Source organism: Carassius gibelio, chromosome A7 (assembly GCF_023724105.1).
Source record: "Carassius gibelio isolate Cgi1373 ecotype wild population from Czech Republic chromosome A7, carGib1.2-hapl.c, whole genome shotgun sequence".
Lineage (NCBI taxonomy): Eukaryota > Metazoa > Chordata > Actinopteri > Cypriniformes > Cyprinidae > Carassius > Carassius gibelio.
In genome coordinates, this window is record NC_068377.1 from 41813100 (window position 1) to 41832527 (window position 19428).

At 39.5% G+C, this 19428-nt stretch overlaps 2 protein-coding genes and 1 long non-coding RNA gene across 12 annotated transcripts in view; all 3 read right to left on the bottom strand.

Moving 5' to 3' along the window:
• Positions 1-19428, bottom strand: part of LOC128017488 (butyrophilin subfamily 1 member A1-like) — a 165706-nt gene that overhangs the window by 59512 nt on the left and 86766 nt on the right. The window lies entirely within an intron of this gene.
• Positions 1-19428, bottom strand: part of LOC128017486 (butyrophilin subfamily 3 member A3-like) — a 179973-nt gene that overhangs the window by 16660 nt on the left and 143885 nt on the right. Inside the window, exons 4-7 of one of the 7 annotated variants that reach the window (XM_052602903.1) lie at positions 9390-9473; positions 6786-7079; positions 6145-6165; positions 2332-2370 (exon numbers count right to left, since the gene is read on the bottom strand). The exons of the other annotated variants lie outside the window; for them this stretch is intronic. Coding sequence (XP_052458863.1) covers positions 2332-2370; positions 6145-6165; positions 6786-7079; positions 9390-9473 — 438 coding nt within the window. The remainder of the gene's footprint in view (positions 1-2331; positions 2371-6144; positions 6166-6785; positions 7080-9389; positions 9474-19428) is intronic. 7 annotated transcript variants of the gene reach the window in all.
• Positions 16398-17014, bottom strand: LOC128017496 (uncharacterized). The gene is made up of 3 exons (XR_008184471.1): positions 16803-17014; positions 16666-16723; positions 16398-16593 (listed from the first exon to the last, which is right to left on the bottom strand). It is a non-coding gene; the product is annotated as an uncharacterized LOC128017496 (long non-coding RNA).

Below are 19428 nucleotides of genomic sequence, written 5' to 3' on the forward strand. Positions count from 1 at the left end.
CCGATGTTTAAGTGAATAAAACAGCCTTGACAGAATTAATTACTGGAATTCCACAACTATTGACTCGTGTGTTGGTGTGTACGTGATGAGATGGTGTAAAGGAGCAAAGCAGGCATTAGGAAGGGGGAATATTTTAAGTGGGGACAACACTCACACCCCTCCCCCATGTTTCTGACATACCAATTCTTCTGTCATCATCTGAACTGTATGCCTGCCCTGTTATGTCTGTCTGCCCTGAACTGTCTGCCTGCCCAGACATGACCATGGAGGTTGTTCCCCTATCCTGCGCTTACCATCCAAACTTCACTTCTTTGTTCTGCTCCTAAGTCCCTCTGTCTCTCCATTCTTGTTTTGTTATTTATGCATTTAGCAGAAATTTTAAATTTATACATTTAGCAGATGCTTTTATCCAAAGCGACTTACAGTGCATTCAGGCTATCAATTTTTACCTATCATGTGTTCCCGGGGAATCAAATCCCCAACCTTGTGATCGCTTGCTTGCTAACGAAATGCTCTACCAGTTGAGCTACAGGAACACTTGTTATGGCACAAGATCTGGGGGAGTACTGTCACCATATGGACCTTGTGTCTGTTCTGTTTCGTGACCTAGTTTTCCTTAGTTCCCTTGATTAGTTCATTCTGTTCACCTATGCCATGTTAATTTAGTCATTAGTCCCTCTCTTGCTTTTGTATAAGTACCCCCCATTTCTGTTTAGTCCTTGCTGTTTATTGTAATGTCTTTGTGCATTCTTCTTGTGTTTCCCTGTGTTTTGTATGGATCTTCTTCTTCTAATGAAATGCAAAATTGGAATATCTTTGTCTGTGTGCAGTTTCCTTCCTCAAGAGCATGACAACTTCAACAGTTACAGTTTCTGTAAGTATAGCTTACTAAATAGGAGGATTAAACATTTGAGGATTAAACATCTTCAAATACCTTCTTTTCTCAGTATCTGCAGAGTTCCCTCCTCACAGTCTAAAATGAGAGAAAATTTCAAATGAAAAGTTAATTATTAATCTGCTTCATAAATACTCCAGACTCTGTAAATTCTGTAAACCACAATAAATGTAACCCTTTCAGACAGAATTTCATTTTGATGTTAACCATTATCTGAGTTAAAATATGAGTCAAAGGTCATTTCTGTAGTGGTTTCTCCAATAACCCCTGCACCTCAGCTTATTTTTGTTAAAGTACTGTCAGGTCATTCTGCAAATCCAGTAACTTGTTTCAATTTTGGTACTGTATGATACAAGCATCACACTGCATGTAATTTTAATCTATTTTGTGCATTAACTGGCATAAAAACAGAAATTTCTTTAGTTTAGTCTTCTTTAAATAAGAAACAAAAAGCAGTGGTTTGCTTTTACTCTTGTATGCAGCATTTTTCATGGCTTAAACACAAAACCATCCTATTTTACCTTAGAATATTAAAACTGTTTATTATGATATCATACTATTATTCAGTAGATTGTTGAGTATTTTGTCTTCAAACTATGAAGCAAAATTATACTTTAGTATAATTATACTTTTTTATGTTTTCAAGAAGCAAAGCGAAAAAGATGTACAAGATGGAATGAACAAGCTTTACAAATACTGTATATGAATATATAACTGAGATGATGTCATACCTGGTTCTTTCTTTGGTTCTTCTGAATTTGCTCATAAAAAACAAAAACTAATTATTTAAGGTTTTATAGAAAGAAAACTACAGCTGTAATTGTGACTATATACAATTATTAGTATGTACTGGAAGTGCATTGCTTATATAAAGTGTTTATATTCACACTATGTGAATGCAACTTCTTTAAATACCGTCTTTTGTCAGTCTCTCCATAGTTTCATCCTCACAAACTGAAATAAGATAATTTAATTTTAAGGGTTTAATCACTCTTCTTGCGTTTCCCTGTGTTTTGTTTGGATCTTCTTCTTCTTCTTGCTTGCTAACGCAATGCTCTACCAGTTGAGCTACAGGAACACTTGTTATGGCACAAGATCTGGGGGAGTACTGTCACCATATGGACCTTGTGTCTGTTCTGTTTCGTGACCTAGTTTTCCTTAGTTCCCTTGATTAGTTTATTCTGTTCACCTATGCCATGTTAATTTAGTCATTAGTCCCTCTCTTGCTTTTGTATAAGTACCCCCCATTTCTGTTTAGTCCTTGCTGTTTATTGTAATGTCTTTGTGCATTCTTCTTGTGTTTCCCTGTGTTTTGTATGGATCTTCTTCTTCTAATGAAATGCAAAATTGGAATATCTTTGTCTGTGTGCAGCTTCCTTCCTAAAGCTAACTAAACAGGAGGATTAAATATTTTAAGATTAAGCATCTTCAAATACCTTCTTTTCTCAGTATCTGCAGAGTTCCCTCCTCACAGTCTAAAATGAGAGAAAATTTCAAATGAAAAGTTAATTATTAATGTGCTTCATAAATACTCCAGACTCTGTTAACTCTGTAAACAACAATAAATGTAACCCTTTCAGGCAGAATTTCATTTTGATGTTAACCTTTATCTGAGTTAAAATATGAGTCAAAGGTCATTTCTGTAGTGGTTTCTCCAATAACCCCTGCACCTCAGCTTATTTTTGTTAAAGTACTGTCAGGTCATTCTTCTAATCCAGTAACTTGTTTCAATTTTGGTACTGTATGATACAAGCATCACACTGCATGTAATTTTAATCTATTTTGTGCATTAACTGGCATAAAAACAGAAATTTCTTTAGTTTAGTCTTCTTTAAATAAGAAACAAAAAGCAGTGGTTTGCTTTTACTCTTGTATGCAGCATTTTTCATGGCTTAAACACAAAACTATCCTATTTTACTTTAGAATATTAAAACGGTTCATTATGATATCATGCTATTATTCAGTAGATTCTTGCTCTGCATAATTGGAGTATTTTGTCTTTAAACTATGAAGCAAAATTATACTTAAGTTATGTGTTTTTTTTTCCTTATTTTTTATGTTTTCAAGAAGCAAAGTGAAAGAGATGTACAGGATGGATATAACTGAGATGATGTCATACCTGGTCCTTTCTTTGGTTCTTCTGAATTTGCTCATAAAAAACAAAACAAAAACAAATAATGTAAGGTTTTATAGAAAGAAAACTACAGCTGTAATTGTGACTATATACAATTATTAGTATGTATTGGAAGTGCATTGCTTATATAAAGTGTTTATATTCACACTATGTGAATGCAACTTCTTTTAAATACCTTCTTTTGTCAGTCTCTCCATAGTTTCCTCCTCACAAGCTGAAATAAGATAATTTAATTTTAAGGGTTTAATTACCAATTTATTTACACAAATTCTCCACCTGAACTGTCTGCCTCCCCAGACACAACCATGGAGGTTGTTCCCCATCCTCTGCACTCCCTGTGTAAGGAGTCATGCTTTGGTGTGTATAGGCATCACACACCATCTCTGAGCCATCATCACAAACTCCCACCCAGCTTCCCTCCTAGCTCCCTAATCTCTATTTCGGTCCATCAGTCCACCAGCTCTGCCTCGTCCCTTCGTCCCTCTTGCTCCACCTTGATCCTATGTTGCTGCTGCTCCACCACAGCCTTCTGGATCGCCATCTATGCCTCGGTCACATGAGCCGTCTGCTCTGCCTGGGCCCTCCAGATCCTCCCCATCACCCTGGCTCTATGGCACTCTGTCTCCACCCTGTCAGTCATCCCTAGGAGTCAACAGCACTTTCTCCACCATGGCTCCTGCCTCCATTGGATCCACCGTGGGCCGCATTCCTGATTATGGTCTGGGTCCTGCCTGGCTCCTCCAGCTCCAAGTCCCTTCTGACTGTCTTCTCTCTGGCAATCCCTCCTTCTGATCTGCTCTGGCCATCTGCCTGCCCTTTACCATCCCAAATCCACTCCTTTGTTCTCCTCCTAGGTCCCTCTGTCCCTCCATTCTTGTTTTGTTATGGCACGAGGTCTGGGGGAGTAATGTCACCATATGGACCTTGTGTCTGTTCTCCTGTTTTGTGACTTAGTTTTGCTTAGTTCCCTTTCAGTCAAGTCACGTTTTACATTATGTCAGAAAGAAACTGATTAATGGGGTCTTGCTAGAGAGCCCAATCACCTTCGGGTGGTAACAAAACGAGCCAATGGTCTGCGGGATTTGCATCACGAGCTCCGCCGAGCTGTGTGGCTATATAAGGAGTAGCGCAAGCAACTCGCATTCAAGCTTTTGTTTCGGACATGAGCACATCTCTTGCTGCTACTCCAGATTGTTTACAAGCGAGTCAGCTGGTGTTGGTGTGACGGCGCGATTCAGCTGGTCAGAGCTTCAGCTCTCGCATTCCACTGAGCGCTTCACCACCACTTATATGACCACCATCAATTCTTTGCAGTGAATGAAGAGGTATCATATCGATCACAAGTCCAGTATGGAGTACCTCAAGGATCAGTACTAGGGCCATTACGCTTCACGCTTTACCTGTTACCCTTGGGAGATATCATAAGGAAACACGGTGTTAGTTTTCACTGTTATGCTGATGATACTCAGCTCTATATTTCTTCGCGGCCCAGTGAAACACACCAGTTTGAAAAACTAATGGAATGCATAGTCGATATATAAAAAGCTTGATGACGAGTAATTTCTTACTGCTCAATTCTGGAAAAAAAACAGAGGTGTTAATTATAGGAGCTAAAAACTCTGCATGTAACTAGGCCACAACTTCCCCTCAAAATCAATAGCGGCTGGCAGATCCTTTTCTTATTTGGCGCCTAAACTCTGGAATAACCTACCTAACATTGTTCAGGAGGCAGACACACTCTTGCAGTTTAAATCTAGATTAAAGACCCATCTCTTTAACCTGGTTTACACATAACACACTAATATGCTTCTAATATCCAAATCTGTTAAAGGATTTTTAGACTGCATTAATTAGGTAAACCGGAACCGGGAACACTTCCCATAACACACAATGTACTTGCTACATCTTTAGAAGAATGGCATCTACGCTAATATTAGTCTGTTTCTCTCTTGTTCCGAGGTCACCGTAGCCACCAGATCCAGTCTGTATCCAGATCAGAGGGTCACTGCAGTCACTCGGATCCAGTACGTATCCAAACCAGATGGTGGATCAGCACCTAGAAAGGACCTCTACAGCCCTGAAAGACAGCGGAGACCAGGACAACTAGAGCCCCATATACAGATCCCCTGTAAATACCTTGTCTCAGAGGAGCACCAGGACAAGACCACAGGAAACAGATGATTCTTCTGCGCAATCTGACTTTGCTGCAGCCTGGAATTGAACTACTGGTTTCGTCTGCTCAGAGGAGAACTGGCCCCCAACTGAGCCTGGTTTCTCCCAAGGTTATAGTACCCAAGAATTCATAGTACCCAAGAAAACAGGTGGGTTACAGCCAATCCTGGACTTGCGGGCCTTGATCCGAGAAGACTTCCATTCAAGATGCTAACGCCCAAGCGCATTTTCGAATGCATTCATCTGTTGGAATGGTTTGCAGCAATCGACCTGAAGAACACATACTTTCATGTCTCCATTCTTCCTCGACACAGACTGTTTCTTTGGTTTGCTTTCGAGGGGCAGGCATATCAGTACAAGGTTCTCCCATTCAGGTTGGCCCTGTCTCCTCATGTCTTTACGAAAGTTGCGGAGAGAGCCCTGGCTCCTCTCAGGGAATGAGTTGTCCGTGTCCTCAACTACATCAATGACTGGCTGATTCTAGCTCACTCTCGAGCGTGGTTGTGTTCCCTGTGTTTTTTACGGATCTTGTTCTTCTAGGATTCTAATTAAATTCTTTATTGGAGTATCTTTGTCTTTGTACACCTTCCTTCCTCAAGAGCATGACAACTTCAACAGTTAAAATTCCTTTAAGTATATCAAATACATGTAACATCTTCAAATACCTTCTTTTCTCATTATCTCAAGAGATCGTTCCTCATAGTCTAAAACAAGAGTAAAGTAACCCTTTCAGACAGAACTTCATTTAGTTTTAACCATCATCTGAGGTAAAGTTTCATAGGCTCAGGGTCAAAGGTCATTTCTGAAATGGTTTCTCCAATAACCCCTGCACTCCAGCTCATTTGTGTTAAAGTACTGTCAGGTCATTCTGCCAATCCAGTAACTTGTTTCAGTTTTGGGTTTGTCTGATACAAGCATCACACTGCACATGTAGTTTACTTACTTTTATTTACTGGTTTCTTCCCTGAAAAAAAAAAAAATCAACAATTAAGCATAAAATACCTGCATTAAAAACATCTGAAGATATAATAATTTTAATTGTTTAAGCTAGATTGCACCTCTTAGTTTCTCTCTGTATTTGTAAAGAATGAACCCAACTGAACTCAGAAGAGCATAGATGAGAAAAGTGAGGAATAGAGCCTTCCATGGACCTAAAAAAAAATAAAACAGAAAGCAGACGAATCTAAACACCTTCAAAAACATAAATCAATTACATTAAGTAGAAACATATTTTTTAAACATTAAAAATGCTGTTTGCAACCCATTTCTTCTGAAACACTGTATGGGATTTGGTTTGATTCTGTTGATTGGATGGTAAAGTAAGTAAGAGAGACTGATGACATCAAAGAAAATTATTCATTGGTGGAGCGGAATAAAAAGTCACAGGCATTTAAGAATGTATGCCGATTTATTTTTAATAAATTATATTTATATATCAATTAAATTTGCTTAAAACTTAAAGATGGAAAACCTTCAGTTAAGGTCACAGGAAAAGAAAAACTAATAAAAATGATCGCAAGCCTAGCATTCAAGCCAATTTGATCACTTTTTTTGTGGTATCTACAAATATCCAAGTTCTCTAACCTGAAGACACAATGCCCTGTATGTCCAGTATTCCTTCTTTTAATTCTCCAGTTCTGAGAGAGACTGAACATGAGACCAGTTGAGCGTCTGAGAGAGAGACGGCCGTCCAGCTGTGGACAGAGATCATCTCATCTGCTCCACGAGTGTGAGACGTTCCTCCAGGACGGAGAACCCTTCCTTCTTCTGACGTCCAGGAGACACTGGGCTCTGGATACCAGCCACTGGACCTGCAGCTGATGTTCACACGACCATCATCTAGAGACTCTGGAGACAGGACAGGAGCGGATCCTAAAGCTGAAGAGACAAGAGACAGATGCTCAGATCTTCTCCAGACACAAAGACTAGCTTAGATACAGTAAGTATATTGTCTTACACACTAATTGTGTTCTGAACTTTGAATGTCTTTCCAGGGTCTTGAAACACTTCAGCATGCACATTAGATGACTGCATTGGGACTGAGACAACAGACTTTACTCGTGTTAGTAGACTGTTAGGTTAGGGCTTGTAGAATAAGTTGACATGTACTTGCAAAAAGTTACTTAAATAGTCAGCAGAAGGTTCATCAAAATTAAGTGTTTGCAGATATTAATCAGACAGTCTACCAATACTATGACTGCTAGTTGACAAATAGTTATTTATACTTAATAGAATGGCTAAAATAGACAAAGTTAAGGTTTTTTATTTTATTATTGTTATGATTTTTTTTTTTTTTGTAACTATTGTTTACAGACATTGGAAAATCTTGGGAGTTTTTAGAATTGTGTGGAAAAACAGTATGTCCAGCTATAGACAGACCCTAAAAACTGCCACGGCCGAGCATATCAACAAACCAACACAATCCAAGGATTTTATTTATCACAGTGGCTAGATTAACAAATGACCAGATGCCACTCAATCTAAATATTCCCTCACAATTAAATAGTAATGACTTTATGAATTTCTTCACTTATAAAATAGATAACATCAGAAATACATTAGCGGATGTAGATTATACAGCGTCTAAACCAACAACATGTTGATTAGATCCTGTACCCACTAAATTACTGAAAGAGCTGTTACCTGTAGCCGAAGAACCGCTTCTCAATATCATTAACTCGTCGTTATCTTTAGGTCACGTCCCAAAACTATTTAACCCTCTGGAGTCTAAGGGTATTTTTGGGGCCTGGAGAAGTTTTGTCATGCCCTGATATTTGTGCTTTTTCAGTTTCTTATAAATATCTAAATGAGTAAAGTCTAATCTCACTGTAATCAGCACAAACTGGGTTATAATAATATGTGAAATGCATGCATGTACATGATTGTATTTTTGAGAAAAAAAATGTTATGCATGGTTAGTGAAAAACTAAAAATGTTAAAACACTTGAAAAGGCCATAAAACACATAAAGAACAATGGTTCCCGGGACTGTTGAGAACTGGAGCTTTTAGCCTAGAATTTTTCTTTCTAAATTATGTGAAAATCATCTTGTTTACTCATTCACAGAAAACAATATATTGATTTAAATTTTCTATGACACTTTTTGTTGGTAAAAGTCATATGCGAGTAGGCGTCAACTATCATGAATATCATTGTGATTTACACCTGAGACGACAAAGGGCTGCATAATGAGCTGCATAATGAGCCTCTCATTCAGCTGTGCCACTGAGAGGGAAGAGTTAAAAGAAAGAATGTGAGGACAAAATAAAAGTATATAAATTTATGTTTGTAATTTATTAAGAATATATTTAATTATCCCACAACATAATTTAATATCCACTTGGGGATGCAGTTAAACAGTTTATCAGGAACAATCAAAGCTGACTTTCAAACAAATTCTTTGGCATCATCACACAATCCTTCAGAAATCCTTTTAACAATCTTAAACAGACCTTTGCTCTTAATTCTGATCGGGCCAACGCAAATAACAAAATCTGAGCAGGTCTAAAAACTGAAACTGTTGATGGTGCACTTTACACATTGGAAAAGTTACATATATATATATTTTTTTTTTAAATATGAGCAGGCCTACAAGCTGTGATTGGTAATGCTGCACTGTAGTATTTATTTATATTTTTCATTATATTCTATTATGTGATATTTGATTGAGACTGAGAGTATTTTATTTAGTGGAGAACTTTGCAGTAGTATTTTATTTCTTATTCTTTTTTTATTTTATATATATTTTATTATATTTTATTAAAAAGTGTTTAAAAATGTGTAAACGATTTGTTTAAAAAAAGTTTATAGCAATAAACAACCTGCAGTTTAATGTTTGTATTTCTTCCCTTACTGTACCGAAAATGAACCGAACCGTGACTTTAAAATCGAGGTACGTACCTATCCGTGATTTTTGCATCCCGGTACACCCAGACCCCTAATATATATATATATATATATATATATATATATATATATATATATAATACTTTCAATAAAACGTTTGCATTTTGTTTTAAAGGCTGTTCTTAAGCATGTTTTGGCCTGAGGTTTTGTTGTGGGTTTTGACCAGTAGGCATCCCCAGCGAGTGTCGTTACGAATGTCCTCAATCATAGTCCTCATTATGATGCAGAAAATTTTCATGTTTGACTGAATTATGGCTTTAATGAGGTGCAGATGCTTGCTCACCAGTGATTTTGAGAGTCACCTCTTCACTCCCATATGAATTTTCTCCGCTCACATAACATTGAAATGAACCATCATCTTGTACTCCAAGTTTCTCCAGCTGTAGAGAGACATCTCCGTCCTTCAGTCCACCAGACTGATCTGACCGCAGAGTCAGAGAGCTTCGGTTCCTGTATGATTCCTCCTGGACTTCCTGGATCTTCCCATGATTATAGAGCAGAACAGGGTTGTTGAACTGATCCTGACGGTACCAGCGGATCTCCAGAGCTTCAGCGTTCTCAGGAGGAGAGATCCAGCAGGGAAGAATCACTGTGGATCCCACATGAGCCACTATAGGATCATCAGGAACCACCACAGTCAAAGACACTGAGAGAGAGAGAGAGAGAGAGAGAGAAATAATTATTAACTTACAACAATATTTAAGATGCAGTGACTTTTCCAATTGTGTAAAATTTTCTGTCATTTTATTAGGGATCCATGTCATTGGGAATTCTGTGCAAAGGTGAAAGATTTCAAAACAGGTTAAAGTTTTTTTTTTTTTTTTTGTGCAAAATCTGCAGATAATAATAGTTCTTTGCTCATATCACTGTTATTTGGTTGGCTATTTTTTTTTTTTAAATAAATATATATTGTATTTTGCTTTTATTATGAATTATGCTTGTATTTTAACTTAGTGGTCATAGACATGCGATGAGTAGTACAGATAGTGTAGAGTTTAGTATCCCCTTCAGGAACTTGAACTGCGTAGAAACGATATGGGAACGCCTTTAGCGTGACCACGCTCTGAAACACGTGTGTAATCAGTCCAATGGATGGGCGAGACATCACGGGCGGGGATACGTAAAGACCAGAATGCTTAAAAGCTCAAAGCACAAATTAGCTCAAAGTGAGATGAACATAATTAATCATAATGGGTTATTATTAACAACATTCATCTTCAGGGATTAATTGTAGCATTACGCATTTCGGGGGGGGGGGGGGGCACTTTGGCAAGTTACTTGAGTTTATTGAACACAATTTATCTTTGGAGTTATGGTTCCTTATGGGGGTTCCTGCTCTCAAATTAATTGAATATACAAGAGCTTAAACATTAACCCCCCGGAATTATCAGCTTGCAAATACATGACAATTAAGACACTTAATAATGTCTTTAAAGTCCTGAATGGTTTAGCACCTCAGTATCTGAATGAGCTCCTTTTACATTATACTCCTTACGTCCGCTACATTCTCAAAACTCAGGCAATTTGATAATACCTAGAATATCAAAATCAACTGCGGGCGGCAGATCCTTTTCCTATTTGGCGCCTAAACTCGGGAATAACCTACCTAACATTGTTCGGGAGGCAGACACACTCTTGCAGTTTAAATCTAGATTAAAGACCCATCTCTTTAACCTGGCATACACATAACATACTAATATGCTTTTAATATCCAAATCCGTTAAAGGATTTTTAGGCTGCATTAATTAGGTAAACCAGAACCGGAAACTTCACATAACACCCAATGTACTTGCTACATCATTAGAAAAATGGCATCTACGCTAATATTAGTCTGTTTCTCTCTTGTTCCGAGGTCACCGTAGCCACCAGATCCAGTCTGTATCCAGATCAGAGGGTCACTGCAGTCGCCCGGATCCAGTACGTATCCAGACCAGATGGTGGATCAGCACCTAGAAAGGACCTCTACTGCCCTGAAAGACAGCGGAGATCAGGACAACTAGAGCCCCAGATACAGATCCCCTGTAAAGACCTTGTCTCAGAGGAGCACCAGGACAAGACCACAGGAAACGGATGATTCTTCTGCACAATCTGACTTTGCTGCAGTCTGGAATTGAACTACTGGTTTCGTCTGGTCAGAGGAGAACTGACCCCCAACTGAGCCTGGTTTCTCCCAAGGTTTTTTTCTCCATTCTGTCACCGATGGAGTTTCGGTTCCTTGCCGCTGTCGCCTCTGGCTTGCTTAGTTGGGCTCACTTAATCTACAGCGATATCATTGACTTGATTGCAAATAAATGCACAGATACTATTTAAACTGAACAGAGATGACATCACTGAATTCAATGATGAACTGCCTTTAACTATCATTTTGCATTACTGACACACTGTTTTGCTAATGAATGTTGTCTTTGATGCAATGTATTTTGTTTAAAGCGCTATATAAATAAAGGTGACTTGACTTGACTTGACTTTAAAAGCAAACAGTGGTAATCGTGTAGATGTGGCAGTGGGACATTTATCCTGTAGCTTGGTTATAAGGATGAGTGTTTCTCAGTGGACCTCAGTGAGGTCCATGCCAACCGGGACTTGAAAGCCTTAGTGATCTGAAACAAAATAGATGACAGCCAGAAGGTGCACGGTAATATGCTCATGCTTATAATGGAGAGGGACGGAGGGTTGTGAGCCATTTGAGCATACTTACTTTGAGCAGTAGTGCCATGTATATATGCCCTGTGTCTAATAGGAGAATGGTAGTGATTGGAGAGATTTGACAGCTGATCACATCAGCTGGTCGCAGCCCATGCCTCCGTGGCCTGACTGAACTAATGTTTCACTCGATTTCAGACAGGACCACTTTCGCAATTTACTTTTATTAAACACAATTTATGTTTGACAGTTTGGTTCTTTATGGGGGTACTTTCTCCCAAATTAATTGAACATACAAGAGCTGAAACATTAATCCCCCAAACATAATGAGAGGTATTACTTCTTGAAGAAGAACCCCCCAAAACCAACCTTGGTACATTCCTGCAAAAGAGAAAAGATAATATTATTGAGAAATTCTTAATGCAGCCTACTGGCAAGCAGAGGAGTATTCCCCCCTTAATAGTAGGTAGAGAGTAGCAGGCTCCTCTTTAGTTTAAGTAGCCCCTGCAGTCAAAGCAGAAAAGTGTGTTCTCTCCAGCGGGAGACAACAGCAGGCCCTTTTTCTTTTTGAGGGGAGTTTGTCCCTCAGTGAGGGATAGAACAGCAGGCTCTTGTAGTTATACTAGCAAGGGTGTTCTCTCCAGTGGCAGAAACAGCAGGCCCTTGTCTTTTCATCGCTCTCTGAGGGATAGAACAGCAGGCCCCTGTAGTTATAGCAGCAAGGATGTTCTCTCCAGCGGGTAAAAATAGCAATTTTAAATATACGTTTTATATGAAATATCCACTTAGTCATCACCAACTTCCTCTATTTAGCTGTAGATCATGCTGTATACCATTACTCTGCATCAGAAGTCTGTCCAAAATCAATTCATGAGTTGACTTTGTGCATGAAACGCTGCCTGCAAGTCATGGGGTGCATTCGACTTGAAGCTTGGCTACAGACGGCAGTCAACGAGAGCAGCCATTTGCAGTCGGGGCAAAGTTGAAAATAGACATGTCCGCTGGACACTTCGCCTCCCGTTAGTGACACTCAAGCGGTGTTTGCATAATTTATCACAAATGAAGTAAATAAAATCCAGTATTTGTCAAATACACAGACATTTCAGAAATGTTTTAATGAGCAACAGAAACACATTTATATACTGCTTTAACACAGCGCTATATTTTTTAAGAATAAAAGTTCAACATAATCATATACTATTTTAAATACTAATACAGTGGGGTATGTGCTTTTATTTGTGTTGTATGATAAACGTGACTCAATACAACAGCGCTACATAAAATAAATATATTTTACCGTTCTAAAACACAGATTAGTGGCCATTATTGGAACATGTAGAATAAACCCCAAAACACCCGTGATTGTTGTCATGCGGTGAATCTGGATAATCATGAAACAGCTGTGTTGTCATCAGTGCTCCTGGAGTCGCTCTGGAGAAACTGCAGCGGCTGAGTCAGCCTGCTGCTCTCGAAACACTCTCGTGGTATTTTGATGAGAAACGTGACGGTCATGTGGCATCGGTGCCATCTCAAGTAGGACAAAATTTCTAACCCGCTTGCACTGCTTCAAGTCAGATTGTGATCGGTTTGCGCAGTGCTGCATGAAGTCGAATGCACCTAATGTCTGATACTCAGCAAGTCAGCTGCCTAAAGTATTGGATGCAATAGTACACCAGGGTTCTTACACATTCAAAAGTAAAATTCAAGCACTTCCAAGGACAGTTAAATTTTCCAGCACTTTACAACTGTGGTAAATTACCGGTTTACATACATACTCTAAACTTAGTTAAAGCACACGCACAGATACAACACAGACACACTTTCAAAATCATTTGGTATTTTGATGGAACTTTAGCAATTTGCATTGTTCTAAACAAAATCTGCAAATTACTAGCAGGCGGCGCATTTGGACCAGTACAAAACAGTTTGTATGACCGTCCTTACATTTGTCCTTAGATTTTACATCCAATGTCCTTAGATTTTAGTCACAATGAAGATTAATGTTGATTATATTTTGGTGAGGCAATGACATGTCATTCATACATCCTTCATAGGTAATTTTAGTAGCATGAAAAAAGATGGTTAATCCATCCTGGATTTAAATGTACAGAACCGAGCAACAAACATTCTTGATTAATGATTAATTGCTGATTAATGATGATTCCACTGCATTTCACTGACTACACCACAAATTAATTCTTGTTTACATCGGTTCCGATGTTTATGATGACAATATTCGAGGGAGTCCAGTCCAGTGACGCATGATCTGAACACAACTGTAGCGTTCAACGCCGTGTGATTAATTATAATGGCAATAATACCTACCCTAATGCTGGGGAAAACTGCATAAAGATTGTATGCATTGGAAGCTGATGTCTGATCCTTATTAGGGAGCAACAATGAAGGAGGAGAAAGCGTTTTCGGTGGTTACAATAGTCTTTATTTTCACATTCTCTTCCAATCCACCTGATTACCACACAACTCCGCAGCGCACCTGTAGGGGAAGCACAAACACACACCAGACACGGCAGAGAAGATAATACAGAGTACAGCCGTGACACCCCCCCACTTAAGAAAAGGAAACCAATAGGTTTCCGCCTACAAGCGTTTATAACCGCACCAACACATCATTTAAGTATAGGCCTATACACACACACACAACCAACAAAATCCTTCCCCCACATAGATTAAAAAATAAATAAATAAAAAAACGAGCCCCCAAGGACCCACAGGGACAACTGAAGAATTCACCCATGTATGAACCTGACGTTCACTGAATCTTTCCCCATAGGGCTTATGAATAAGTTCCCAATCATCCACCAGCAGTGCAGCTTCTGAAGCAGTTTTAACCTGACACTCCGCAACATAAGTAGCTACAATTTCAGGAAGTGTATTTCTGTACTGTTCAAATAAAATTAACTCTCTCAGCTTATCCACTGTTGTATCTTATCTGCTGCTAACTATCTGCCGCTATACACCAACGTTCAAACTGCACGGTCAATCCTCTTACGAACTCAACATTTGTTTCATTCAACTTTCTCTGTAACGTACGGAACTGTTGCCGATAACTCTCTGGTACACGCTCATTTATTTGTTAACACCGCTGCCTTAATGGCTTCATAATTCTGGCTGTCAGCATCAGATTGCGTAGAATAGGCTTGTTGGGCTTTACCTAAAACGCACTGAAGCAACATAGCGTGTTCAACATTACTCCATTTATACGCTATTGCGGCTCGCTCAAACAGGAGAAAACAAATCTCCACCTCAGACTCATTAAATGGCGGTACCAAACGCAAATGATGTGCTACACTCAATTTCGTCGAATCAATATCAAACCTGCACCCACCGGCTTACCTTCTTCGTGTATATCTAGTCGCCGCCTTTCAATCTGTAAACGCTGGTGCTCTAAATGTTGCCGGCTTTCCTCCAACTCTAACTCCAAATTTACTTTGTCACATTCCAAGCAGCGCTTCTCACACTCAGTGTCACGTTGTACCATCAACAACTCTTTCTGTTGTTCAAGTGAAAGTGTGCTAAAATCAGGCAATGTAAGGGTAGTCGGAATAGACGTGCTTAAAGCAGTCAACTCAGCTCTGGCGGGCGGTGAGAGAGCAGTCGCACCAAAAGTGCTTAAATCAGGCAATGCAGCTGAATCAGGCACCATAGATCCCCCCCCCCCAGAATTTTAAGATCACACAGCATAGTCTCAATGATTAATTTAATTCCGTCTTTTGACCTTTTTTGATTATAAGTCAGCTCGATTTTATAATGCACAGCTAATTCTAATAATTGCTCTTTTGTCATTCCCTCTAACCATTCCTCCGACGGAGACTGAGAAACCTTTCACTCACATCGGTGGCCATAATTACCAGTAAACACGCTTACAAAATGCACGCTCAACAAATATTACACATCAAAAAGAAAACAAAAAACTATTTTCCCCTGACAAATTAAGGTTTATTTAAAGAAACTAAACCATCCATTTAAACTAACCCTTGTCTTCAGTTGGCCCAAGACCGGGTACTTCCGCACCAAATCCCGTAAGTTTGGGAAGACGACCAATTGCCGAGTCGCCCCCCAAACCTCGGATATGCTCCCGAGACAACTGCTCTAAGCCCCGAGCCAAACAAAAATAACAAACAAAAATAACAAATCTACGTGCCCAAAAGACACATACTAAACCTACCCTGAAGGTTTGTTGTATAAATGCTCCCAACAAATTATGTTATAGACCCAACTAATTGACGTTCCAACTTTATCAATTTACAAATAGGCGTATAATATACAAATGTATTCAATTAAAACATCCTACCTTTCATCCTCCTTCAAAGACAATTGTCTTTAAAAAAAACAAATATTTGCACAAATCCATACCCAAATTTTTATCCCGGACAAACCCCCAATTGTTACGCCCTTATTAGGGGGCAACAATGAAGGAGGAGAAAGCGATTTCGGCGGTAACAATACTCTTTATTTTAACATTCTCCATAACAAAGACCATATCTAAAACTCTCGCAATATGCCACAACGCAGATCAGCATCACGGTCCTTGCCACGGATCAATGTGACTGAAAGAAACGCTCCCCTAAAGGATGCCCAACAGGAAGCTCTTATCTATAGGCACACCTGTGCACCGGTGCACCCTCCAACAGGAACAGACTCTTCACTCTTGTCTCCTGAAGCTCTCCTTGCCAGACGTAACATATACTTACCTTTTGGTGTTACACTAACCTGTGTCTTTGCTCTGCTGCCCTCAGGACCGTTGATCATCAGCTCTGTACCTGTGAATCTATGGTCGCTGGAATCTCCTGTGATTCTACTGATGTAGTTACTGTCTTCGGCATCTAAGGATTGAGAGAACGCCAGTGAACGATCTTAATTGTGACTTTGACGTTACAAGAACCTAGCGAACTTACCTGCCTGGATATTCCACTCCATGTGACACTCAGAGCACGTATATCTTCAGTGGGGATTCTACGAGCAATTGAGGACACAGATTCACCGCACTTGTACATATGTCACTCAATAAATCACTGTTCTGAATTCACCTTACCTCTGAGTCCTGAGTATATCCTTGACAGAAGGCTTGACCAGAACAAATACAAGATGGATTCAGTGCAGTCGGACAATAGCGCTTCCGCCCAATCGACTCCCACGCTGGTATATATGGCAAGCTCAATATCGTGACCAGCGCCCTTCTCTGGCAGGGAGGAGGACTGCAATGGATTCTTACTCCAATGTTCACTCACAATGGAACAGCACGCACATCAGTTCAATACAGAGAGATCAAAGATTTCCTTTTATCATTCAGCAATTGCCTGGGCCAGCACTGAGATGGGCTGAAGCGCTATGGTTCCAGGAATCCACAATCACTGCCTCCTTACAGAACTTCATTGGTCATTTCAAGGAAGTGTTTGGACGCCCGGTGGGAGATTCCCCAGTCAGTGATTAGCTCCTTAATTTAAGACAAGGAAAATTAACCGTCTCAGAATATTTTCTCGAATTCCGCACGTTAGCAGCAACTAGTGGATGGAACGAGAAGGTCCTTTTGACTGTCTATAGAAGAGGATTAAATTCTACCCTCCAGAATGATGACACACTTGGATTGGAAAAGTTCATGCAACAAGCTCATCGTGTTCATCTGAGATCCCAATCCTGCTACCAAGAAATTCACTCAGCTGAGAATACTCCCCACCGTAACAGTCCAGAGAAAACTCTCTAACCACCACCCGAGAAATTGCAAGATGATCAACAAGGGGTACGTTACTGAGCAAATTACACCCATTACACCGTGTGTTGAACCAGAACATCAAGAACAGTTTACACCACTCATTCTTACTAATAGCCAGTCAGAACTCATACTTGGTCATCCGTGGCTAATCCAACATCAACCAGTAATAGATTGGAAGACTGGTAAAATTCTCAAGTGGGGTGGCCAATGCCAGAACATCCAAGTAAGTCATTCCCTGATTCAACGTAGTTCCAAGTCTGTTTCCACGTCTTTGAATCCCACGTCCATTGAAAGTCCAAGAAAAAATCAATCAGTCAATGTTCCATCGTTCTATGCCTCCTTTGCAATTTCAATTTCAATTTTATTTGTATAGCGCATTTACAACAGCCTCCTGGCTGACCAGCATAATACAGTAGTCAGTACACTAAGGAAAATAAAAAAGTTTTTAGCAAGGACTTAAAAATAGACAAGGAAGGGGCCAGTCTGATCTCTAAAGGCAGGGTATTCCAGAGTCGTGGCCCAGCCACCGCAAATGCACGCTCCCCTCTACGCTTTAGCCTAACTCGAGGGACAACCAACAGAGGCTGGTCACAGGATCGTAGGCTTCTTGATGGAGTATAAGGTTGAAGAAGTTCAGATAAATAGACAGGAGCTTTGTTATGAAGGGATTTATAAATTAAGAGGAGAATTTTAAAGTCTATTCTCTGAGAAATTGGCAACCAGTGAAGGGATCTCAGAATTGGAGTGATGTGTTCATGTTTACGACAGTTTAAAAGAAGTCTGGCTGCAGCATTTTGGACAAGCTGAAGTCGTGCAATTTGGGATTTAGATATACCGCAATATAAAGAATTGCAGTAATCTAGACGTGATGTAACAAATGCATGAACAGCCATTTCTAGAGTTTTTGGAGTGAGAAAGTTTTTAATTTTAGACAGTAAATGAAGCTGATAGAAACTGGATCCAATAACAGAAGAGATATGTCTATCAAATTTTAAGTGTTGGTCAATAGTAATACCTAGGTTCTTCACCCGAGAGGATCTGAAAATGGATAAACTATCAAGCTCAGGGCTTATAAACTGAGAGTTATCATTTGGACCGAAAACAATTACCTCGGTCTTGTCCTCGTTTAAGAAGAGGAGAGAAGTGATCGCAGTGGAGTTGTTTTTCTTAACTGGAAGATAGATTTGAGTGTCATCTGCGTAGAAATGAAAAGACACACCATGTTTTCTTAGAAGAAAACCCAGAGGCAGCATGTACAGAGATAATAGAGAGGGAGCTAAAATAGAGCCTTGTGGAAGGCCACAGGTCAGAGGAGCAGGGGAAGAGAAAAAAATTCCCAGTGTCACTAAAAACCTTCTGTCAGATAGGTATGACTGAAACCATTTCAGAAGGTTTGCTTTTAGACCTACCCAAGACTCTAATCTAGATAATAGTAAGGAGTGGTCTATGGTATCAAAAGCAGCCGATAAATCTAAAAGAATAAGAACCACGGAAATCAGTGGAGAGGTAAATATAATTTAACACCCATAAAAGGGTGGACTCAGTGCTGTGAGCAGATTTAAAACCAGATTGAAAAACCTCATAAATAGAATTTCTCGTCAAAAAGTGTTGAAGTTGATTCAGCACGAAAATTTTTTAGAACAGTGTGGTCCAGTGAAGGCTTCTTGAGAAGAGGAGTGACTGTAGCAACTTTAAAGTCAGCAGGAACTGAGCCACTTATTAATAAGAGACAGCAGACCTGGCCCAATCGAATCAATAATTAATTGTAAAAATTTGGGGTGAATGATATCGCTAGAACAGAATGATGGCTTAAGATTGTCAATCACCTCCTTCAGTTCCTGGAGACTGATGGGTTCAAAAGCATCCAAAAATGCAGATGAAGATGACAGGAGAGATGGTTAAAGTTAAAGTGGGGCAGACACCAAGTCTTAAGTTAGTAATTTTGTCA